Source organism: Simochromis diagramma, unplaced genomic scaffold, assembly GCF_900408965.1.
Source record: "Simochromis diagramma unplaced genomic scaffold, fSimDia1.1 OVJJ01000304.1, whole genome shotgun sequence".
Lineage (NCBI taxonomy): Eukaryota > Metazoa > Chordata > Actinopteri > Cichliformes > Cichlidae > Simochromis > Simochromis diagramma.
This window is the reverse complement of record NW_024387030.1, coordinates 5,833,626-5,854,342: the sequence shown is the minus strand read 5'-3', so window position 1 is coordinate 5,854,342 and position 20,717 is coordinate 5,833,626. Positions and strand designations below refer to the sequence as shown.

General features: G+C 40.8%; 1 protein-coding gene across 1 annotated transcript in view; it reads right to left on the bottom strand.

Moving 5' to 3' along the window:
- The window catches only part of fndc3ba (fibronectin type III domain containing 3Ba), a gene marked incomplete at its 5' end in the record, with an annotated part of 45,404 nt that extends 25,292 nt beyond the window's left edge, over positions 1-20,112 (bottom strand). The window contains 12 exons of the mRNA XM_040041615.1: positions 524-610; positions 1,456-1,630; positions 2,339-2,463; positions 2,753-2,806; positions 3,235-3,373; positions 3,498-3,557; positions 3,663-3,814; positions 4,827-4,885; positions 16,469-16,599; positions 17,275-17,434; positions 17,607-17,838; positions 20,017-20,112. Of these exons, the coding sequence (XP_039897549.1) occupies positions 524-610; positions 1,456-1,630; positions 2,339-2,463; positions 2,753-2,806; positions 3,235-3,373; positions 3,498-3,557; positions 3,663-3,814; positions 4,827-4,885; positions 16,469-16,599; positions 17,275-17,434; positions 17,607-17,838; positions 20,017-20,112 (1,470 nt within the window). The remainder of the gene's footprint in view (positions 1-523; positions 611-1,455; positions 1,631-2,338; positions 2,464-2,752; positions 2,807-3,234; positions 3,374-3,497; positions 3,558-3,662; positions 3,815-4,826; positions 4,886-16,468; positions 16,600-17,274; positions 17,435-17,606; positions 17,839-20,016) is intronic.
- Between the last annotated feature and the right edge of the window lie 605 nt (positions 20,113-20,717).

Below are 20,717 nucleotides of genomic sequence, written 5' to 3'. Positions count from 1 at the left end.
CTTAAATCAATTGTCGTGATAAATAGGAGCCATTAGTCTCTGCCCCTTCACGTGTTGTTGTTTTGGCTTCTCTGCCTTCTTCTCTTTTCTATTATCTAATTCTGTCGCTATATCCAATAGATAATTTTGCTTTGTTACATTATGTCTACACCAGATGGATAGCACAGGGAAAGCAGAAAGACTTGATTCTTTGTGTGTATTCGTGTGTTTTTTGTTTTCGAAGATGCAAAGCTTTATCAAACAATGTGCATGAGGCAAGGTAGAAAAACCCAAAATAAACACAAACTCACCTGGTGAGGTACGTGCAAGAGGATTTAGATAGATTTGTACAATGTCCTCAAATTATGAACAGGCACAAAAACCACAGCTGAATGTTGTGTACTTGACAAATGGTTAGTGATTTGCAGTGTTAGACAACTCGTTAAACTATAGCCAAAATGACATATTTTGCATATTCTCTCTTAGTAAAAAAAGCTTCTGATTTTCAACAAGTGGGTGCAGAAACCAAAACACAAATGCTTACCCTGAATTTATACTGTGTACTCCTCTTCAGGCCTTGTACAGTACAGCTCAAGTTTTCTCCAGTGTACTTTGGATGAAAGTCTGTTCCCTGTGGGAGGTACAGTGTTTGATTCTCTCAGGGTGCATTAGGATCGGCATAAATTATTGAGTCTATGGATGCAATAAATGCTGACTTTTAGCTCACATTTTATTGTATATAGATATATATATATGGATACAGTAGAAAGAGAGCAGAGAACCTGTGGGAACATATAGTGTGGTTTCTTTTATATGTACAGTACTGTGCAAAGGTTTTAGGCAGGTGTGGAAAAATGTTGTAGAAAATGCTGTAAACAAAGAATGCTGTACATCAGGGGTCCCCAATCCCAGTCCACGAGGGCCGGTGTCCCTGCAGGTTTTAGATCTCACCCTGGGTCAACACACCTGAATCACATGATTAGTTCATTACCAGGCCTCTGGAGAACTTCAAGACATGTTGAGAAGGTAATTTATCCATTTAAATCAGCTGTGATGGATCAAGGACACATCTAAAACCTGCAGGGATACCGGCCCTCGTGGACTGGGATTGGGGGCCCCTGCTGTACATGCTCAGAGTTTATGTCTGTATTGCATATTTGGATTTACGGCTGTGCATCAGTGGCACTTACCCTAAATCTTTTTCATGAGATTATGAATATAAGCTTTGATATTCCTTTATACTGTCTTTTTCATTTGTTATTTTCATGTGTATATCCATAACTTTCAAACTGAGATTTTTTAGTCTTCGGTTGACTGACTGCTGTAGTACAACACACCCTGATGCTGATTTATAAAACTCGTAAACTGGGCACAAACTAACAAACAGACAAAAGATGTTCTAGAGTCTTCGAGGTCTATTTTTAATGTAAAGAAAAATAAAAGTTACAAATGTTTTTGTACATGGACGGTACTCACGCTGTTGTCCTCCTGGATCTCAAGTGTGTATTTGAGCTGCTCCACATTGGGACTGCCCTCAGGACGCCCCCACTCCAGGGTCACCCAGGACACCCCTGCCCTGACAAGCCGTGGTGCCAGAGGCAGAGCAGGCAGGGTGCCCATGGTGATATACACCACCTCTGAACTGAAGCCACTGCCGAAAAAGAAATTTCCATTTTAAGCTTTCCTTCAAAACGCTGAAGAAATGATTGTCATGGGTTTGAATTTCAGCTGAGATGGAGGCATGAATATTTTTCAAAGTGAAAGGTGGAGAAAAATCAGTGAAAATGAAAAGGAAAAGGACACTGACAGAAGTGCATTGGTGATTAATCACAGAGGTGCGTGGGGTTGTGAGTGAAGATGTTGCATGAGTTCCGAAGAGGATGTTAAACAGAGAAAAAAGGAGTGCATAGGGAGGATGGATGATTTGTAGCGGGGGGAAAAATATTCAAGTTAGAATAAAAGCAAGTAACCCAGCTTCAAATCTGCCAAACTGAAGGATGCATTAAAGCTGTTTTGAGTTCGTTCACAGAGCTAATATCGCCTCCCTCACTCTCAGTCCCCTCTATGACTTCTCTGCTCCCTTTCACCCTAATAACTGCAGGCGAGACGGTCCACGTTATAATGACAAGAGGAGGCAAAAGAAGAGTGGAAATAGAGGGAAATGGGAAAAGAGGAAGTCGATTCTTCTGTATGTAACTGATGTTACATGGAGAATAGCAGTTCGGTGCATGCCTGCTGCCATAGTGGTATACAATGAAGAACAACAACAAAAAAACATGCAATATGCCTCCCATGACACTGTATTCATGCAGGTGTGCGTATATAAAACGTATATATACATTCAATAACAGAACTTTACCTTCTGCCCATGTCGTTGTGTGCAGCCAACCTGAATGTGTAGTCACAGGCGGGGGAGAGTCGTGTGACCTTATGGTGCCTCTGGTTCCCAAAGTAACATTCTCTGAAAACGCTGTTCTTCTTTCCCTGCAGAGAAGACGTATACAGAAAAGACATAAAGACAAGAACGGACATTAGGATTGATAAGCTCACCTACAACAAAATGTTAAATGTGAAGAAAAAAATAGCAAGACAAAGTAAAGAAGTATAAATAGAAGATGGGAAGAAAAGCCAGACATTCATTGCAAGAGCATAATTCACAGTTTTATTCCATCTTGTCTGAAGAGCCCAATGTTGACATGTGTTTAGGGACACTGGTGATAGGTGTAAGTGCTGCTTTGAGGTAAGGGTAGAGCATGACAGATGACAGACTTACCTCATCCCACTCGAGCAGGTAGTTTGTAATTTTGGATCCGTTGTCACCCGGGGGCTACGGGTGACAGTGAAATGGACCGAGGGAAGCAGACAAGAGAGAAGAGAGAGATTGAGAGATTAGCTAAGGATAAAAGACTCTGACAATGAGACAGACAGAATACCGGCTGTGTTTTTATGATTGGCCTTATATCCTGTCTGGGTGACTGATGTTACTCTTTATGAATGAGAGTGTGTAAGGATATAAAAAAAAAATACTAAAATAACAGGTCGGAGAGGACACAGGGGTGCATTCTAACAGAGTTGTGCAACTACTTGTCGGTGCTGCACGGCTGATGCACTCAAACTATTAACGCATCGGAGTTGTAATATACTTAATTTAAAAAATCATTAAATGTGTCACAATGACAAATCACTGTGATGTTTCTTGGGAGTGAAAATACTTCATGGAGGAGTATCTGGACAAGAAGATGTCTGTAGCTGTACCTTCCACTGTAGGGTGAGGCTGGTCTTGGCACGATTCGTGAGTTTTGGCGGTGACGGGACATCAGGGACCGTGGATTCTGTGGTAAACGAGCCGGCCTCTGAACATGAGCCTCGAACCAAATTGTACATTGCCGACACCCTGATACAGAAAGACAAACGAAACAAACAGTTAAAGGATGTTTTTATCCAACATTTCAGTGATTCCTGGACCCCCATACGCTGCAACACACAAGTAGTTAATATTAAAAGGATTGAGGCCTTACCGTACGTGGTAGTCTGTAGCTGGCCTGAGATCTTTCAGATGATACTCCAATTCTTCACCACTGAAACACAGACAAGACATACAAAGTCACCAGTGTCCTTTGGATGACCTTAAGGATTAAATTTGGACGCTGTATTTTTTTCCCCACAACTTCTACGTTTCCTACCTGTATATGAGGCGATATTTCCCATCTCTTCCCTTATCTGAGAGAGATACCTCATAGGAGCAAGACACAGGTATCCCGTTACTATGCCTGTTCACCAGCCCTGCTGGGGGGGCCCAGGACAGCCGTGCAGTCCGTGCCTGAATATTGGAAACCTTCAGGACACAAAGGAATACACCTAGTTATAGCCGCATTGCTAGTGAAGTCAATAACAGGTAGTTAAAAGCCACTGTACAAATGACTGTTGGATTTGCATACAATGTTACCAATAGTAGTCATTAAAGGCAATATTTTAAACCACAACATCTTGTGGTTTAAATGCCTGTTTGAAAAAAAGCTGAATCCATCCATCCAGGTGAATTTATGCTGTTTATATAACTCTATGTGTACATTTGCAACAGACTACTGCATTCATCATAAACGCTTTAAGTTATAGGACATCGAACATGCATCATGCATCAGCACTGAAAAAATAGACAGTGTCACAAGGAAACCTCCGAATTTTATTACTTCTCATTCTCAACTATAATAAACTTGATCAGTTTATAAGTTATCTGAGGTTTTAAGCATAGATAAATCACTACTACTGGACATCAATCAAAAATCTATTTCATGTATTTCTCAGCATCTCCATCTGTAGTTATACTAAATATCCTCTTTGTATCATCACTCAGTTGTCACAGTCTCAAGCCGTGGCGTAAACTCAAAGATGTTAAATGAGCCGCTTGCACAGCATGCTGACCAAACTGTTTTAACTTGGAATGAGCAGTTCCTCTCTAGTAAACCATGTCTGCACGGAAGCAGCTCATTCATTCAATCACATTCCCCTCAGGGAAGGAAAAAAGCTATTACAGAGTGTGCAGCTTGGGTGAGCAGATGCTGCCCTCAGGTGGCCAGCATTAGCACAGCGTAAATTATAATTACTCTCCCTGCTGCTCAAGCCCCCCAAAAAACATTGAAAATGAGGAATGTGCTGCATATACAAGTCAGTATAGATATTATTCTAAACGTAAGCATTTCGTTTTCATGTGACTCAAAGAGACCAAATAAACATACGGAAAAGTCATCACTGCTTAAGCCAGCTGTGACTGCATCGGACAGGGAGGTGATTGATGAGAGCGGTTTGAATGTGTGTGTGCGTGCAGTTGTGGGAAGAGGTATGCCAACCTGTGGTTTTTCGATTGCAGACAGCATGTCTTGAACACGCTTCCCCTCTGAATCATGATCTGAGGAGAAAGACAGACAAAAAAAAGACAGTAATTATCAAGAATGACATAATAAATATTCCATCATAAAAGAGAGGCTCTGTGTATAAACTGAGGTGAGAATTCCCAAGGGCATTTTTCCCCACATGTCAGGCCATAATTACAATCTATGAAAACTGTTTCTACCTTTCTTAATGTGAGTTTGATTGCCAGTGAAAATTCTAACTTTCAAATCACATCCACATTGGCTGCATGGCTGAAAATGAGACAATGAGAACATTTTCAGCTCCCAGATGTTACTGTCAAATGTAGAAATCGAGGGCTCATTATTACACAAGGTCGGCCAAGGTTTGCGTTTAAACAGGGGAAATAAGGTTGAAAATGTCACCAAAAAGCATTTGCATTCTCTAATCAACTGTGATGTTTTCTGTGGCATTTTCAGTCCAGCAAATAATTCAACCATCTGTGGAAAAATGAAACAAAAATAGCCCAAAATACAATAAAAAAAACCCCATCAATTCTTTAGAAATTCTGTTGCCAAATGGTGTGTGATGCAACACTTGTTTTCTTCAGTAAGTGCCTATTTCATCTCATCAAGTCGTTACACAGCTGTCGGGGAGGAGGAGAGAAAAAACCTAAATGCATTCCACAGAAAGGATTACTCATAAATTTCTGACCTATGAAACAATATGGGGATCACCAAAACAAACAAATAAATAAATAAATAAACATGACTCATATTCCACAATGGCTACTCTGCTTTGTACATAAAAACTGATGATGGTTTTTAGATTAAACAGTTCATAGAAATAATAATTCTAATCATTATGATGCACCATTTTCACATCAATTATATCTACATCTGTGAGTAATTGTTCCCAGGAAGGTCTGACATCAGTTTGGCTGTTGTTGTAGCCCAGCTCGTTGACTTTATTGCGCGACTTCTACTGAATACATGTGTATATGATGACTGTGTTTCGTGCATTCTTTAAAATGCAGTTAAGCAGATTTAGCTTGGAAGTGCCATGTGATATTGATATGAAAAGTAATTCTGAAGCTTGGAATTAGACATTTCACATGTAGCTATTTTGACAATCAATTATTCATTCAATCATTTATTAAGCAAAAATGACAAAAGCAAATTTCCCATTTATTAGAACTGAGATTTTGCAGTTTTTCCTCTATTACAAATCAAAGTTTCGATTTTGACCTAGAATATGAAGCTGTCTCTAACAGATAGCGGGAAACATTTTTCAATGACTTCTTTCATTTCTCAAATATAATCTGTTCAAAATAATTATAATGAGAATATTTGTAACCCACAAGAAGATAAAGGCTACTTAGAAAGCATTTCAGGGTGTGAGTGGAGCTGTTGTTTTTACTGTCCCTTCTGAGTGTGTCACTGGTTCTGCACAGCCTCTTTGAAAGTGAGCAGCATAAACACATGCATATAAAAACTGGTCCACCGACACATGTAAAGGTGATTTAGTAGACGCTCGAGGTTGTTATGAGGGTGAGCGCAAGTGAATGTGTGCGCACACGTGTGGGAACTTCCCACTCCCCCACCGCTGCCGCCCACCCCCACCCCGTGTGATCCCCGAAGTTGAGGTTTTTCCTGATTGAAGGGGATCTGCTTTCTCCATTTCAGTGTGACCACTCGAGATCACACAGGATGTCTCTATGAATCTTTGCGTGAAGGTAAGCAACAGCTAGACCTGCATGAAACCAAGATTGATTGATGCTCGTGCTACAGGAGCGAGGAAACTGTCAAACATGCAAGCATGCGTGCATGCACGTGAATGGAGACCTTACACACAAGCGCAGTATAATTGTGTAAAACGCAGTTTGGGTTTCAAAGATCGATGTATATTTGGCACAAATGATGGAGTGTGCATGTGTGTGTGTGCATGTATGTCGGTTCCTCTGACGGGTTATGGAGGAGAGCGCCTTAATGTGCCTGGGGTACACTTATGAGTCATGGCAACAGTGATGTCATGGAAGCACAACCTCTACTTGCCCTCCCTGTGTGTGAGAAAAAAAGGGCAAGAGCAAAAGAGAGACTGTGTGTGTGCGTCTCAGTATTAGGTCACAGGAGATTGCTGATGGGCAGTGGGGGGGAAGTTTAAGCTACTGTTTGTACGTGTGTGTTGGGGCTGGCAGCACGGATAGAGTTCAACAGATGCACTGCTAGACACATTAGCTCATTAGTGCTCTTTTCTCTTCTTTTTTTTTATACATACACTTATCTTTCCATTCTTCCATTGGGACAAAACCGAACTTTTTCTCTTTTATGGAATTACAGCACAGCTCCAGACATGAAGAGCTCCATCAAACAGGCTGACCCAGCTTATCGGATCAGCCGTTGAGTGAAAAAAAGACAGGGGTATGGCCTGCTCAGTGATTTTGCCCCACATTTACAGTACTGGTCTCATGTAACCAAGAGCATAAAGTTAAGAGGTGGTCTCAACAAATTCAACTTCTGACATAAGAAGAGAACTTATTTAATATTTCGGAAGACGTGTAATAACGTTTGAAAAACACTACTTCTTTACCTCACCACTGAGTGTTATGACTGGCGGTCGTTGGCAAGTCCATCTGGTTAAGTGTTTAATACCGAGATGAACCAGGAGATGATGCTGACGGCTGAAATCTGAAACTGAACCTCTACTCTGTGTTACTCCACACCCTCCTGTGTCCTTACTGTTCCTCTCTCTTCTGTTTTTGGCGCTGCCCACGCACCATAACTTCCTATTCTCGTCTGACCTCACATCCCGTCTGTGTCTGACCGACTGTGTTTGATTACTGAGAACAGCCAGACGGAGCACAACGGACAGCAGGAAGAAGAGGAATAAGGGAAAATGATGGGGGGGGAGGGGACCAGGCGACGGGCAGATTTTATAGGAAGAAAGAGAGACACTAAAAGACAGAGTGCAAAGAGAGGGGAAAGGATGGGAAAGATGAGTCTGGGTAAGAGATTAGGTATAAAAACACAAGGAAATTGAGAGACAAAGAGCAAGCCAGGGATCAACGGAGAGGAGGACAAAGGGGGGATGAAAGTGGAAAGAGGGAAAAAGGATTAGGATGATGTCAGGAAAGGATTACAGAAACTTTACTGACATCATCAGTAGGTGCAGAGCAGATGCACACCATTGAGCTCAACAGCCGGATAAATAAAGTAATGACTCACTTACAAATCCAGGTTGGCTTTTCCTAAAAGTTACAAAAATACAGCAGAAGTATATAGTGTATGTACATATTTTTATTTTGTTATAACAGCGCTCTGTAGTGGTATGAGACATTCTACAGAAGCAATGATAATGTAGGTATGTTATTAAAATAACTAACTGTGATCATCGTTTGGATTTCTTTTGTTTGTTTGTTTGTTTTTGGTCCAATCTGAATATTTTTCCCCTTTATTAATAAGAATAGTAAAAAACAAAGAAACAGTTGAATCATTAATAGCATCATTTTTGCCTGTGAAGCAGACAAAAGGCATTGACAGTTTCTTCCAGATGCTAGCAATATGCCTCCTAGGGAGATTAATAACCACTCGCATACCTTCTTCTCATGGTGCAACATGCCTTTCTGGCACAACAGCAACTGCAAACTACTAGGAACGATGGAGACCTGGAGTAAATTGATGTAATAAACAGGAAACTATTTTAGCTTAAAACTTCCGTTAAGTCATAAACGTAGGAGAGAAGACAGTCATGCTAAGAAAGTGACCACCAGAATTCCCACCTGGTGGTAATGGCCTTGGTTAGTCTCATCATTTTATTCTGACTAACAAAACCTCAGATTAGTCTAAGCAGTTCCCACTATATAATTTGAAGCTTCATGACTGGATGTTTCTTTCTTAAATATATTGAAGTCGACTTAAAATCAAAGAGTAAGCTTGACTCTCTTCATTCCTGTCTTTGCGCTGTAAATTGTACCGGCTTTCTCCCTCCCTGTTTACAGCATTTTCCTAAATGTTTAAATGTTACACATCCAGAGACTTCAAAATTAGTTATGTCACTTGCAAAGAGCGTTTCAATAAAATGTGAGTCACTTTGACATTCAGGAGACTGCATTCCTCCTGCATGACGGCCTATGGCTCGTAGACACAGTCTGTCTGCACTGGGACAGAAAAAGACCTTTAAGGCCTGGAGAAAAAAAATGTGAAAAATGTGGCAACGGCCGCTCACTCAGCCCCCGCTCCACACACGTACTGGGCCACAGGGTGCGTGTGGTGTGTCGCCCAAAAGGAACAAATGAGCTGTGATACCCATCTTTAGAAGCCTCTAATCAGAGAGAACAAAGCAAAGTGATGGACGCTCAATCTGTAGCAGGGAGAGGTGTGGAGATCAGAGAAAGACCAGAAGGGAAGGAGTGGGTTCAGAAGTGAGAGAGGAGAGGAAAGAGGCAAATAGAGGTAGAGAGGGGCATAGACCTCAGATTCCACACTATTATCTACTGCATAGCAAGCATTCCATCTGTTCAACAGCTGGGCTACACACACTAGCACACACACTAGCACACACACTAGCACACACACTAGCACACAAAGTGAAGAAGTTGTTGGGACATGCCTGAATTTATGGTTGTCATGGTGAAGGTTTGGTTCTCATGGCCAGAGCCCTTATGGTTTATAAAAGGGATTAGAAAAGGACAGACGGACAGAGGGACTGGTCCAGAGTAACGTGGAAAAGTTGGAGAGTACAAAAGATTAAGGCAGCAAATAAGGTGAGTGGAAAGGAAAGAAGCAGGAAGTATATTCAAGAATCAAATATCAAAACACAGACAAAGTGACACTTGCAAATAAGAATCTTGATTATGACTCACTTTCTCTAGTAACCTGCTTAATGGACTTCACAAAAATAAGAATAGGGTGAGGGGTCATCCTGGGGAAGAATTTGGTTACTACTGCTGGATGTCTGCATACGCAACCTAATCTCTTGGTCATTAATAACTGTTTAGAAAGAGTGCATGTAAATGATAAAGACTATGCAAATGAATGGTAAGCTACCAGACCATAAAAATAATATATAAAAGCTCATGTGTTGCAAATATTGGAATACAAAGGCCTTCTTATACTCAAAATCACATTTTTGACTCCCTTTCCTAACCTGTTATCTCTTAATATGCATGCATGCATGCCAATGTAGACACAGAGACCTTTTCCACTGCAACCCTCTCACTAAGGAAGAAAATGAACACTTCAACTGCCAGCTGACACAAAAAAGTCTATCCACTTTTTCATACCATTTGCACATGCATGCACATGTGTTTATAAAAGAATGTACGTGCTGTGAGTGACAAAGCAACCTGGCTAAGCAGTGAGGGATTATGGGGGATGCGTTTCTCAGAACCCTGACCCCATTCGACCCTGCTAAGCCAAAAAAAAAAAAAAAAGTTTGAGGGAGTGAGTGCAGACTGGCAGACAGCGGGAGGGAATTATACAATCCACAGATAGCAGGGCTGGTTAAAAACAGGAACAGTGACAAAAAGGCAAACAACAAAGTGGTAGATAGTTGGAGACTAATCAATGCAATGTCTCCTTTACTGCAAAGGCAAATTAAAAATAAATACCTCAATTTAAATTTAAATGCCTTAGGCTGTTGTTAAGCTGTTTTTAGTAATGACAGAAATTGTCTTTACCCACTGTGCATACTGTGCATGCATTTGATGGCACCAATAAGTACATTAATAAGCAAGGTGATAGCTGTCCATGCTCCAATATCAGTCATTTGTATAGTTTTACTTAAATCTGATGGTTTTTTGTGACTCATTTCCCAAAAGCAATTTGTGTAAACAAACTGGCAACATCCATTAAAAAAAACCAAAAAAACAACAACTCACTAAATCCCAGTTTATTTGTGAGTTACTGGAGGTTTCATGTGTGTGAATTTCAAAAATGAAATTTTAGGTTTTGATGAAACGTTAAAATTATCCCAAGATTCCCAAATGACCTTTTTCATGTGTTTCATGTTGGTTTGTTAAATCATGCCTCTTCTCACATATTTTTTTAAAGAAGCCCTTTTAGATTTATTATTTCGTAAGACATGGTCGAAGAAATTCAAAACCTACCAAGCAAAACTACAGGTAGCCACACTGGCCTGCAGTTCCTCAACTGGCCACTTGAGGTCAAACACAAATCAATCCCCTAAGACCAGGGGTCAATCAAAGTTTACACAATTACAGACATGTCTGCTCTAACAGAGAGATGGAAGCCAACACAGGTGACTGTAATTGCCACGTGTCTTCTAACTGTGCTCATTTCAGAGCTCTTGAAAGTGTTTGTAGCGTTGGGACTTTTTGAAACAATTTTAAATGCATTTGTCTTATGAGTGGCTGATTGTACAAACCCCTACAGTCTGGTCTTCAGTTTTGGTGGGTGAGATGCAGAGTTTGTATATTATTAAGCACTTAACAGCAGGTTTCTGTGTTTAACTAGTGCTGCCAGACGGTGTGTTTGCTTGCTAACCAACCTTGCTTTCATCTTATATGGATCGCTGCTTTATACTCTGCATTTTTAGCTTTAATTATTACGTTTAAGTTTCCTGGGTAAGTGGTATAAAGGCCACCTGAGTGACATAAAATGGAAAAAAATATCTAAAGGGAAGCAGCGTCAGGTCTTTCCCTTTCCTAAAACTGACGACCAAGGACACTAAATTACTTAGCAAGTTTAAATCAACTATAATTTTGTTTTTCTAAGCAAGACTTGCACAAGTCTGGTCAGTGTAGAATGACTAGGTGCTATAGTTTATCACTTGTATCACAAGATTCATTCAACTGAATGGTGAAATATCTGGTGTACCCATTGTGACTAACAAGAATACCCTCCCCTTCTAATCCCATTAGTCCTGTTACACGATATTAGCGGGAAAGACATTCCTCTGCTGATAAAGCCATCCCACACTCGCTTTCTGTTTTCTGTACATGTCTCCTTTTGACTCTTATTTCCAACTCTCTCTTTTTTTTTTCTTGTGCATTTTCTGTTTTTATTATCTCAACTTTCACCTTCTAGTCTCTTTCTTCCACCTCTCTGGCCTCCAGGTTGCCCTACAAACATGGCCGTATTTGGGTTTGTGGGAAGGGGTAGGAGTTTTTCTGTGTGTCTGTGGGAGGGTGGGGGCCTGAGATTATTGCCATGGCAACTCACAAAAACAATCCAGTAAGGAAAGGCTGGGTGTGTATTCACACATTTTCAGGCCCGCTTCTGCAATCACAGCAGGAGAAGCTGGAAGGAGCTGGATGGTTAACATACATAATTGATGAGTCACGACTGGACTCGGTCAAAGGACACACGAGCTTATAAAACCTTACAAAACACTACAGTACATGCCTCATTTTACCAGTACTAGTGCTATGAATTTCTCACTAATTGGCATTTTAACTTAATTAGATAGGATGGCTACTTAGTGCAGTGGTTTATATTTGTCTAACAAGAGAAAGAGTCCTGGGACTTGCATCAGGGGTAAAATTCTGCTTTATGTAAACTTAATGATTATTTTGCAAATACATTGCTAATAGTTTGCCTTATTAACTCTCTCTACTAGTGTTTCTTGTAATAAATGTTTTAGCATTTAAATTATGCTATAATTCTAACTTCTCGTACAGTTTACTTAAAAAATAGCCATGCTTTGACTTCGCCGAGACAGTAATATCTGAAGGTCAAGTGAAAATGCTTACTTGAGTGAATTTTCCATGCAAAGTGAAGTGGCCATGATAAATCTCAGTCGCTACTGTTGATACTTTTATAACCTGAAAAATGCATGGCGAAAGTCTGAAAAAGGAGGCCACCGTAGAACATGTAAGGAGAATATTTTTCAAGTAAATATTTTAGAAATGTTCTTCAGTTATGAAGCAAAGAAATGGTTAAACACTGAATTACACTCATGCTTTTTTTTGCTTTTAAAACGTCTTTCTTGGAACACTGTCGTGATTGGTAGCCTATAAAAATCTCTTCACATAATAGAGAAGGTGGGTTTCCATACCTCTCATACCTTAAGATAACAGACCACTTCCATATCTATGACTGTGAACCCTTCTTATTTTCCACACCTCATTCACAGAGACGGCATAGTGGACAAAGCAGCCACTGCACACATCTGGTTTCTCCTGCTTTCACAGTGCTTAGCAGTGACGTAGAAACAAAGATGGAGGAGCTGAGGGAACTGGTCCATCTGTTTCTGCTGAAATCCCAGGGTTTTTTTTGAGTGAGAGACAGGATCTGTGGTGGTGATGATGCAGAAGCAAGATGGAGGAACAGAAGGGACGGAGCCCACATCTGTTTCTGCTCAGCAAGCAGCTCAGTTCTGAGGAAAAGGGCCTGTAGAGCTGGCTTTACTAGAGAATGGACGCTCTGCTGGCCAAGTAAGCCTGCTGCCTTGCTGGCACTGGGGCAACAGCCACACACACACACACACACATAAAGCAAGGGCATCAAGGGCAAAGCGTAGGCGGCTATGTGTGGTGTGTGTGTGTGTGGTATTCTGGATTGGACTTGACTTGGATGTATCGGGCCAAGGAGCAACTTTGTTGGAATGTTTGTACTCTGCTCTTTAACTTTGCGCCTCTCTGTCTTTCCATCTCTGCCTTCTCTGCGATAAAGAAAACTTTGCATCCATCTCTGTCCTCTCGCATCTGTCCTTCAAATCCAGCATTCCACCCCCTTTCTCGCCGTTTGCCCCCCTATCCTCTGGAGCCTCATGGTCTGATTGTTTTACAGGAAGCTCAGTCACGGGGTGTTTGAGCATATGTGTGGTTGTGTGTTGGTGTGCGAGTGTGTTGTGTGATATATCCAGCTGACTCAGCCTGATCTCCAGCCCTGTACTGAGACCCTGGTAGACCAAACAACAAATGACACGCTGACATGCTCCTATCTGTCAAGAGTGTTATGGTTGTTTGAGTTGTACAGTATGTGGCACATGAAACTATGAATCCCATAAGCTGAGATGTTGATCTCACTTCCCTTTTCATCCTGTGGCTGATTTTAGCTAATTCCCTCTAGTGTGTGCGCGCACACGTGTGTGTGTACTGTAAGCTGTGCAATCTCCCTTTGTTGCAGTGCAATAAGATGTTTGGTTTTGGTTTGCATTTGCAGATGTCAACTTGCATGTGTACAGATGTGTTAGCTCTTTACTTTAGTGTGTACGTTTTTTTTACTTTTTTCACTTTTCTAAATTATTATAATGACTATTATTGTGAAAAAATGTAAAAAGGAAGTAGTTTCCATACTGATTAAGTCCAGTGTACACGTTTGATTGTGTTATGTGGACATTTTCCTGGATGGAGTTGGTGGTGCTGTTACATTTTTTTAAAGATCATTTTTCAGTGCTGTGAGCAACAGAAACAAAATTCCAGTCACCAACATTGCATGGATGTGGAAAACTAACTCAATATTCAATGCAATATTCTGACAGTAAATTTATATTCCTAACATGGTTCTTTGAAACACAGCACCTGCCTAAGCAATGCTGCAGATCTGTGTTTATTAAATGAACTAACCAATGGTAGTGGTCACCTCAGCAGACAATGCCCCCCCCCCCAAAAAAAAAAATTAGCTCAGAAACACAAACAAAGGATTCAAGTTGTTGACCCAGCCTCTAAACTCCCCAATTCCCAATCTGATCGATTGAGCATGTGTAGGATGTAACTGATCTATCTAAAACAGGAGTGTCAGACATAAGGGCCTGGAGCCAAAATCATCCCCAGCAAAGACATCCAGTGTGGCCTGGTGGACGACTTTGGAAAAGCATAAATTTTTGGACTCTATTTTTAGAATTTGTACAGCTTTTTGTACTGATAAAGACCTATCCAAAGCCATTCATACTACATACCAAAGGAGCCAAGTAATGGATAAAAAAATTAAATGAGAGCAACGTTCCTGTTTTTCATTGACTACAATAGAAATTTGGCTTAAAAAAAATAAATAAAGTCATCAATAAACAAAAACTTTTTTATAATTATGTGAAACTCTGGGCAGTGAGCTACCGGAACTTTCTCTGCAATTTCACACATGCAAATTGTAAAACTACACATTTAATTACAATATATGTGTAAAAAAAAACACACTTGCAATAACAAATTGTAATTTACTTGTGTAGAAAAACTGAGATGTGCTGCTGAAATTGCACTTTCTCACTTTATGTTAAGATATCTCAAGGATTAAATGACTATATAAATATCTTTACACTGACAGAAAGTGGAGTTTTGCTCATCTAGCCCACTTAAAATCAAAATGGATTACATGTGGCACAAAATGTAAAAATAAATCTGACATCCCAGATCTGTTCTGAAGGCACCCCCTCCCTTTCCTTAAGTGATCCAGTGTTCACTCCCTGACAAGCCAGAGCTGTTTTGCCATGACAAAAGAAGCCCACATAATATTGGACAAGTGGTTTTAATGTTGTGCCTGATCAGCATCTCCACACCAAACCCAGCTGGAAGATCCCTGTGATCCTGCACCATGCTGTGAGTGACTAAGCCAAAGTTTTATGGGGAGGGTAAATTTAAAAGAGCCTGACAAGTACAGTCAATCAATTTATGTCTCACTTTATGTTTCTGTCATCACCTTCACAAACATAACTTTGTGTGTGTGTGTGTGTGTGTGTGTGTGTGTGTACATAATGAAATATTCTGTCATTTTTAACAGCTCAGACATTCATCTTATGCGTCAAAAGACCTGCCATTAAAGAAGAACCGCATGTGTATGTGTGCCTTAATGTCTTTGCACATGTGCTGATGTTCATGTGTGTCTGAGCGATAAGGCTAAGCTGCGGTATCTAAATCTCAGCGCTCAAAGGTTTCCTTCATCTCAAGCAGGGCTCTACAGGTATGTGACTCCACCCTCCCCCATCTCTCTCACCCCTCTCTCAACCATCCCCCCCACGGCTAAGCCTTCACCAACAAGGCCGGTATTGTAGCAAGGGTAAAATGATAGTGCTCAGGGACAGATTCAGCTATGTGCTTACCCAGACAACCCTTACCCCCTTTCTCCACCTCCCTGCCCACACCCCCCTATCCCTTCACCTCGGTGAGGCTGCATTCATCCATTCATTTCTTTCTGTGTGACAAAAAAAGGACAGTGATAGAAAGAGAGGAGCAAAGGTTGTTTTATTTGATTTAATTGAATGCAGAGGGGCACTGAGGTTAAAGAGGACAAAGTAAGTCACACAGAGCAAGACAGAAATGTCACAGAGAGCACAAATTATTCACATATAAAAGATGATCTTGTTGCATGGTGACATGTCTATTATTTGGAAAATAAAGAGACTGTAGTGACATTTTCTGTTGAGCAGATATTTAAACTTTAAAATGCTCACATTGAGACTGTCTCCTTTCTTTTGATTTGCAGTCTCTGGATCTTGCGATAAGCGGATACACTGAAATATGATATTTTGATTTAACTCTTTTATACTTGTCTGTATGTCTGTGATGCAGGTTTGTGTCAGGACTCATTCATGTCAACATCCGTGTTTAATGTTACTTATTGAGTGTCATTTTTTTTCCTATTTGAAACTATTTGAACTATATCGACGTATACATTTAAGACAGAAGAATATTCATTGACAGTGGGTACTAGTCTCTCTCATGCCCTTGTGTTTGTGCAAGTCCTACCTTGTGTGTGTGTGTCTGGTTCACTGTTTCGCGGACTGCTGCGGAGCCGTCTCTCTGGCTTCTTCCCTCCTGGACTGCCAACTCCACCACCAGACCCCGCTGACCCGAGCGTTGGGCCGTGTGATTTGTTGCTGCATCCCCGAAGAAAATCACAACAGAATTCATTGTATTTACATAAAAGACATAAAACAAGAAGTATATAAATCATACACCCTTTGCTCAGTTGCAACCAAAAGCTGCAGTGACCAAATGAGCTGTTCACCTTTCTCTTCAATAAAAATACTAACTAAATAAGGTGTGGAAAATAGATCAAAAGAAAGAAAAAAAATTCCTAGCAAAACATTCCTTCACATGAGCTGTTTTCACACATGGGCAAAGTCGACAGAACAACATTTAGCAAGGTTGTGTTTGTGTTTATGGATTTTCACACTAATATTGGGTGTACTTTTTGCAGCTGAGGTTAACACATGATGCCTATGTAATCCCTGTGAATGCTTCAAATAACTGTGTGCTCTAACTTTGTATTAGGAAAGGTGTGGGGTAGAGTTCACTTATTTGGACATTTGCAGCTGCAGCATGTAATTACTAGCACTCAGGCATACATGTGAAAACAGGTCCATTCTTATTCCAAATGAACAGCTAACACATTAAAATTTTACACAGCTTAGTTAACTGATTTTTATATTACCTCCATATAATGACATAAAAAATGAAATGAATATATAAATCATCAACATCGTGCCTTCAGAAGTCTAACCATTAATGAGTTGGCTAATCTTCAAGTGCATCTCATAAATGATGATCACCTGTATCCATTGTGTGCTGGCCCAAGGCTGCCCTTATAGGGAGTAGAGGGAGGAGAATTGACTCGATTCTGTCTCGGTTCCTTTAACTTTTTAGGTTGTGGCTTACTGTATGTATCCTCCCTCCCTATGAAGTTTGACATCCCATAAACTGGGATGATTTCTGCAAGGAAGAAGAGCATAGAAAATATTTCATGTTAAATTTCGTACCGTGCAGATTGTGTGACGCATATTCGTAACTGAATTTTAACTCTATGTCAAAATCTGATTTGGTTTTTTTTTTTTGCTTTCTTTTTTGTTTTTGCAGATGGCCTGTGTTCAGTCAGCACGAGTACCTGGATCGCCGTACATGGGGGGAAGGTGGTGTTGGTAGTACTGATGGGGAGGCAGCTCCCCAGGGCTGACGGGAGGATAGAAAGAGTGAGAGTTGGGGATGAAGTGAGGGTGAGGCAGGTATGGCGGCAGGTGATGTGTGGGGGAGAGAGCTGGGGAGTAGGAGGGAGGGTAGCACTCCGGAGACTGGGGGGTCACAACCACTCGGCGGACCCCTGTGGTATCTTCCAGCACCTGTGGGAGAGAGGAGAAAAGCTAAGTATGGGTTCACAGAACATGAAAATAACATTTTTAAAAAGCCTAAAAGACTAAGAAATGTGCGTCTGTGCGCCTGAATTTTAGTACCAACAAATCACGCAAGACTTGAAAAGTGCACACTGCCTTTGACTGCTTTATATACTGTTGAGTAAAGGTTCCTCAGATAGTGCTGGCTTTAATTTAAGTCAAGTGATTCAGAGAACTGAGTGAATTGCCCATCATGCCAAGAGTACTTCACTGCCCATTATTTTACAAGAGCAGGTGCTCTGTCTGTTAAATGGTGGATATTTAATAAAAGAATTAACTGCATGATTTATCTGACAGCTGAGCGTGTACCAACAGGATGTGCGGTCCCTTAAAGCAATGAAAAACAAATGCTGTAACGTGTCCTTAGATGGCCTGCACATTTTTCTGGCAACAAGCTTCAGAGAACTGCCTGAAATTAGCGTAGATTCGATACTTGTATTCATTTTCACTCGGACACAGATACAGACACACACATTCCAACTATTCAGATACTTTCACAGGCCTGCATTCCAAGAAGAGAGCAAACACCCTCCCTGCAGAGAGGGGGAAGTCATCTGCTGGTCCCTAACAACAACAACACCGCACACTGTCTCTCACACACACACATACACTAAATAACACCACCGTGAAATCCCCACACAAACTGAGAAGCAACAGACACCACACAAAGAAAGATGGTGGGAAATGAAAGAGGGTCAGGAGGGGAGGAAGAGAGTTACAAAACTAATCTGATGTGAGAAAAACCTTGAGAGGGAGCAAATAGATGCAGAGGAGGAGGCCCGCTCTCTGCCCTTTCATCCCCTCTGCTGCACATGAAAAAACGATGTGTTTACAGAAAAACAACGGCAAAGTCTCTGCAGGAGTATATGCAGACCAGGCCTACAAGCGCACACATTTATTGGCAAGGACACGCACATTCCAAATATGAAGCACCCACAAACACACATGGCATCACATTGCAGGCATTAGTGAAAACTCCCAGAGGACACACATACACATGAGCACTTTAGACACATAAGACACAACTACTTCAACACACTACTGTCCACCACAGCAGTGCTCTTTCTCCTTTCACCCCTTCGTGCAACCCTAATCCCCCCCTTCCAAAAAAAATTTTGCCCAATGAATGCCTGTCTCCCGTATCATGCTTGTTTATCTAACAGTGACAGTGTTTCCCGCTCAGGCTTGGCTCAGTCCCTACTCACACACACACACACACACACACACACACACACACAAACACACACCCACGGTGAGCCAATGACCCGACCTCCGTTGGGTAAGAGCACAATCTCGCCAACAGACAAACCACAGGATTTTTTTGAAATCTTGTGAGGATAGTTTATTGACTTCTTTTTCCCTTCTTTTTCTCATTGTCCTGGTGTTGTTATCTAATAGAGAAAGTGCATACACATTTCCTGTAGAGGACTCAAATATTAATTGAACCTAATACTCCAAATTCTTGGTGCTCTGTTGGGTCAAGAAGACCAGCGTGGTTGCTTTTCTACGACAGACAGAATAAGTGACTTTTGTGGGGGTCAAGCACAGGCTAAAAAAAGACCTATCATCTGCATCCTTTACTAATGACTACTAGACCCACTTCTGATAGCTGTTCAATAAAACATTATACAAGTACAAATTGCTTAGTCTATCAACCAGCCAGTGCATAGAAATATGCTATGCTGCTATATTCTCCAGTTTTGGACACTAACGCAACTACTTTTTACTGTTAACGCATGAGTTTGATTTATGGATTTATTTCCATTTACAGCATCATAACAATTTTCCAGTGACAAGAACCAACATGCTGAAACAGTCTTCAGACAGACTAATTGAGTGAACTGAAAAAATAAATGAACACTGGGTAAATTTACCTTGAAATATATTAAATTAAGAAATATCTGCATTTTTATTACTTAAAAGAAGCCTCTTTTTGGTGGAGAAATGAGAAGCACTAGCTAATTTAGTGTAGTCGTGCATGCTCATACTCCATGCACAAATCTCCCCCTGAGTCCATTTTTTTTTTTTCTTTACTCAAACGCTCCCACACAACCCAAACACGATAAACATAAAAAATAAGTCAAAGAGTATCAAACTGAGGAAAAATACACACAAAAATAAACTAACCTGTGAGATGTAGCCTGGGGGGACGTGGATGGGGGGGATCGACCCGTTTGGGGACATCATGGGAACCTCAGCAGGACCTGTGAGGAAGGAGAAGAATTATTTACTCAACCAGGCAACTAATGCTTAGATAAATTCTCATTTACATTCATCAGTTGGCAGTTCACATGCGGGGACATAAAGTAGACAGATACGCTGAAGGTTGGGCTGTGTTATTTATTATAGTTACTTAGTCCCACAGTATGAAGATACTAGGAAATAAAGGTAATTAACCACTTAAAAATAAGAGTCTCTTCCCTTCAAATCTGCTTGTATAATCTCAAACAGCTCACACATAAATATAAGCAAGCCTTTTCCTTGTTACTGGCTATTCAGCAGTACTATTATGATAATTATAGGTATAAAAAATAAGGGTACATGGCTGCTTACTGAGAAATGAGGTTTCTACACTGAAGGAGAAGTATGTGAATCTAAATAGAATTAGCAGACTGAAAATGATGTTGACTTTTCCACTGTCTAAATACCCCCCTCCAAAAAAAATCTCCCGTCTCCCTCTTCCTCTGTCTTTCTGTGATGGAGGTCTGCGCCTGTTAAAGTCATTGGGACCCCGTCGGGACAGCTGGAAGCAGACCTAGCCTCAGAATAAATCACACTGCACAGAGGCCTTCACTACCTCCAAGCACACATGCTACTATGAAGACACA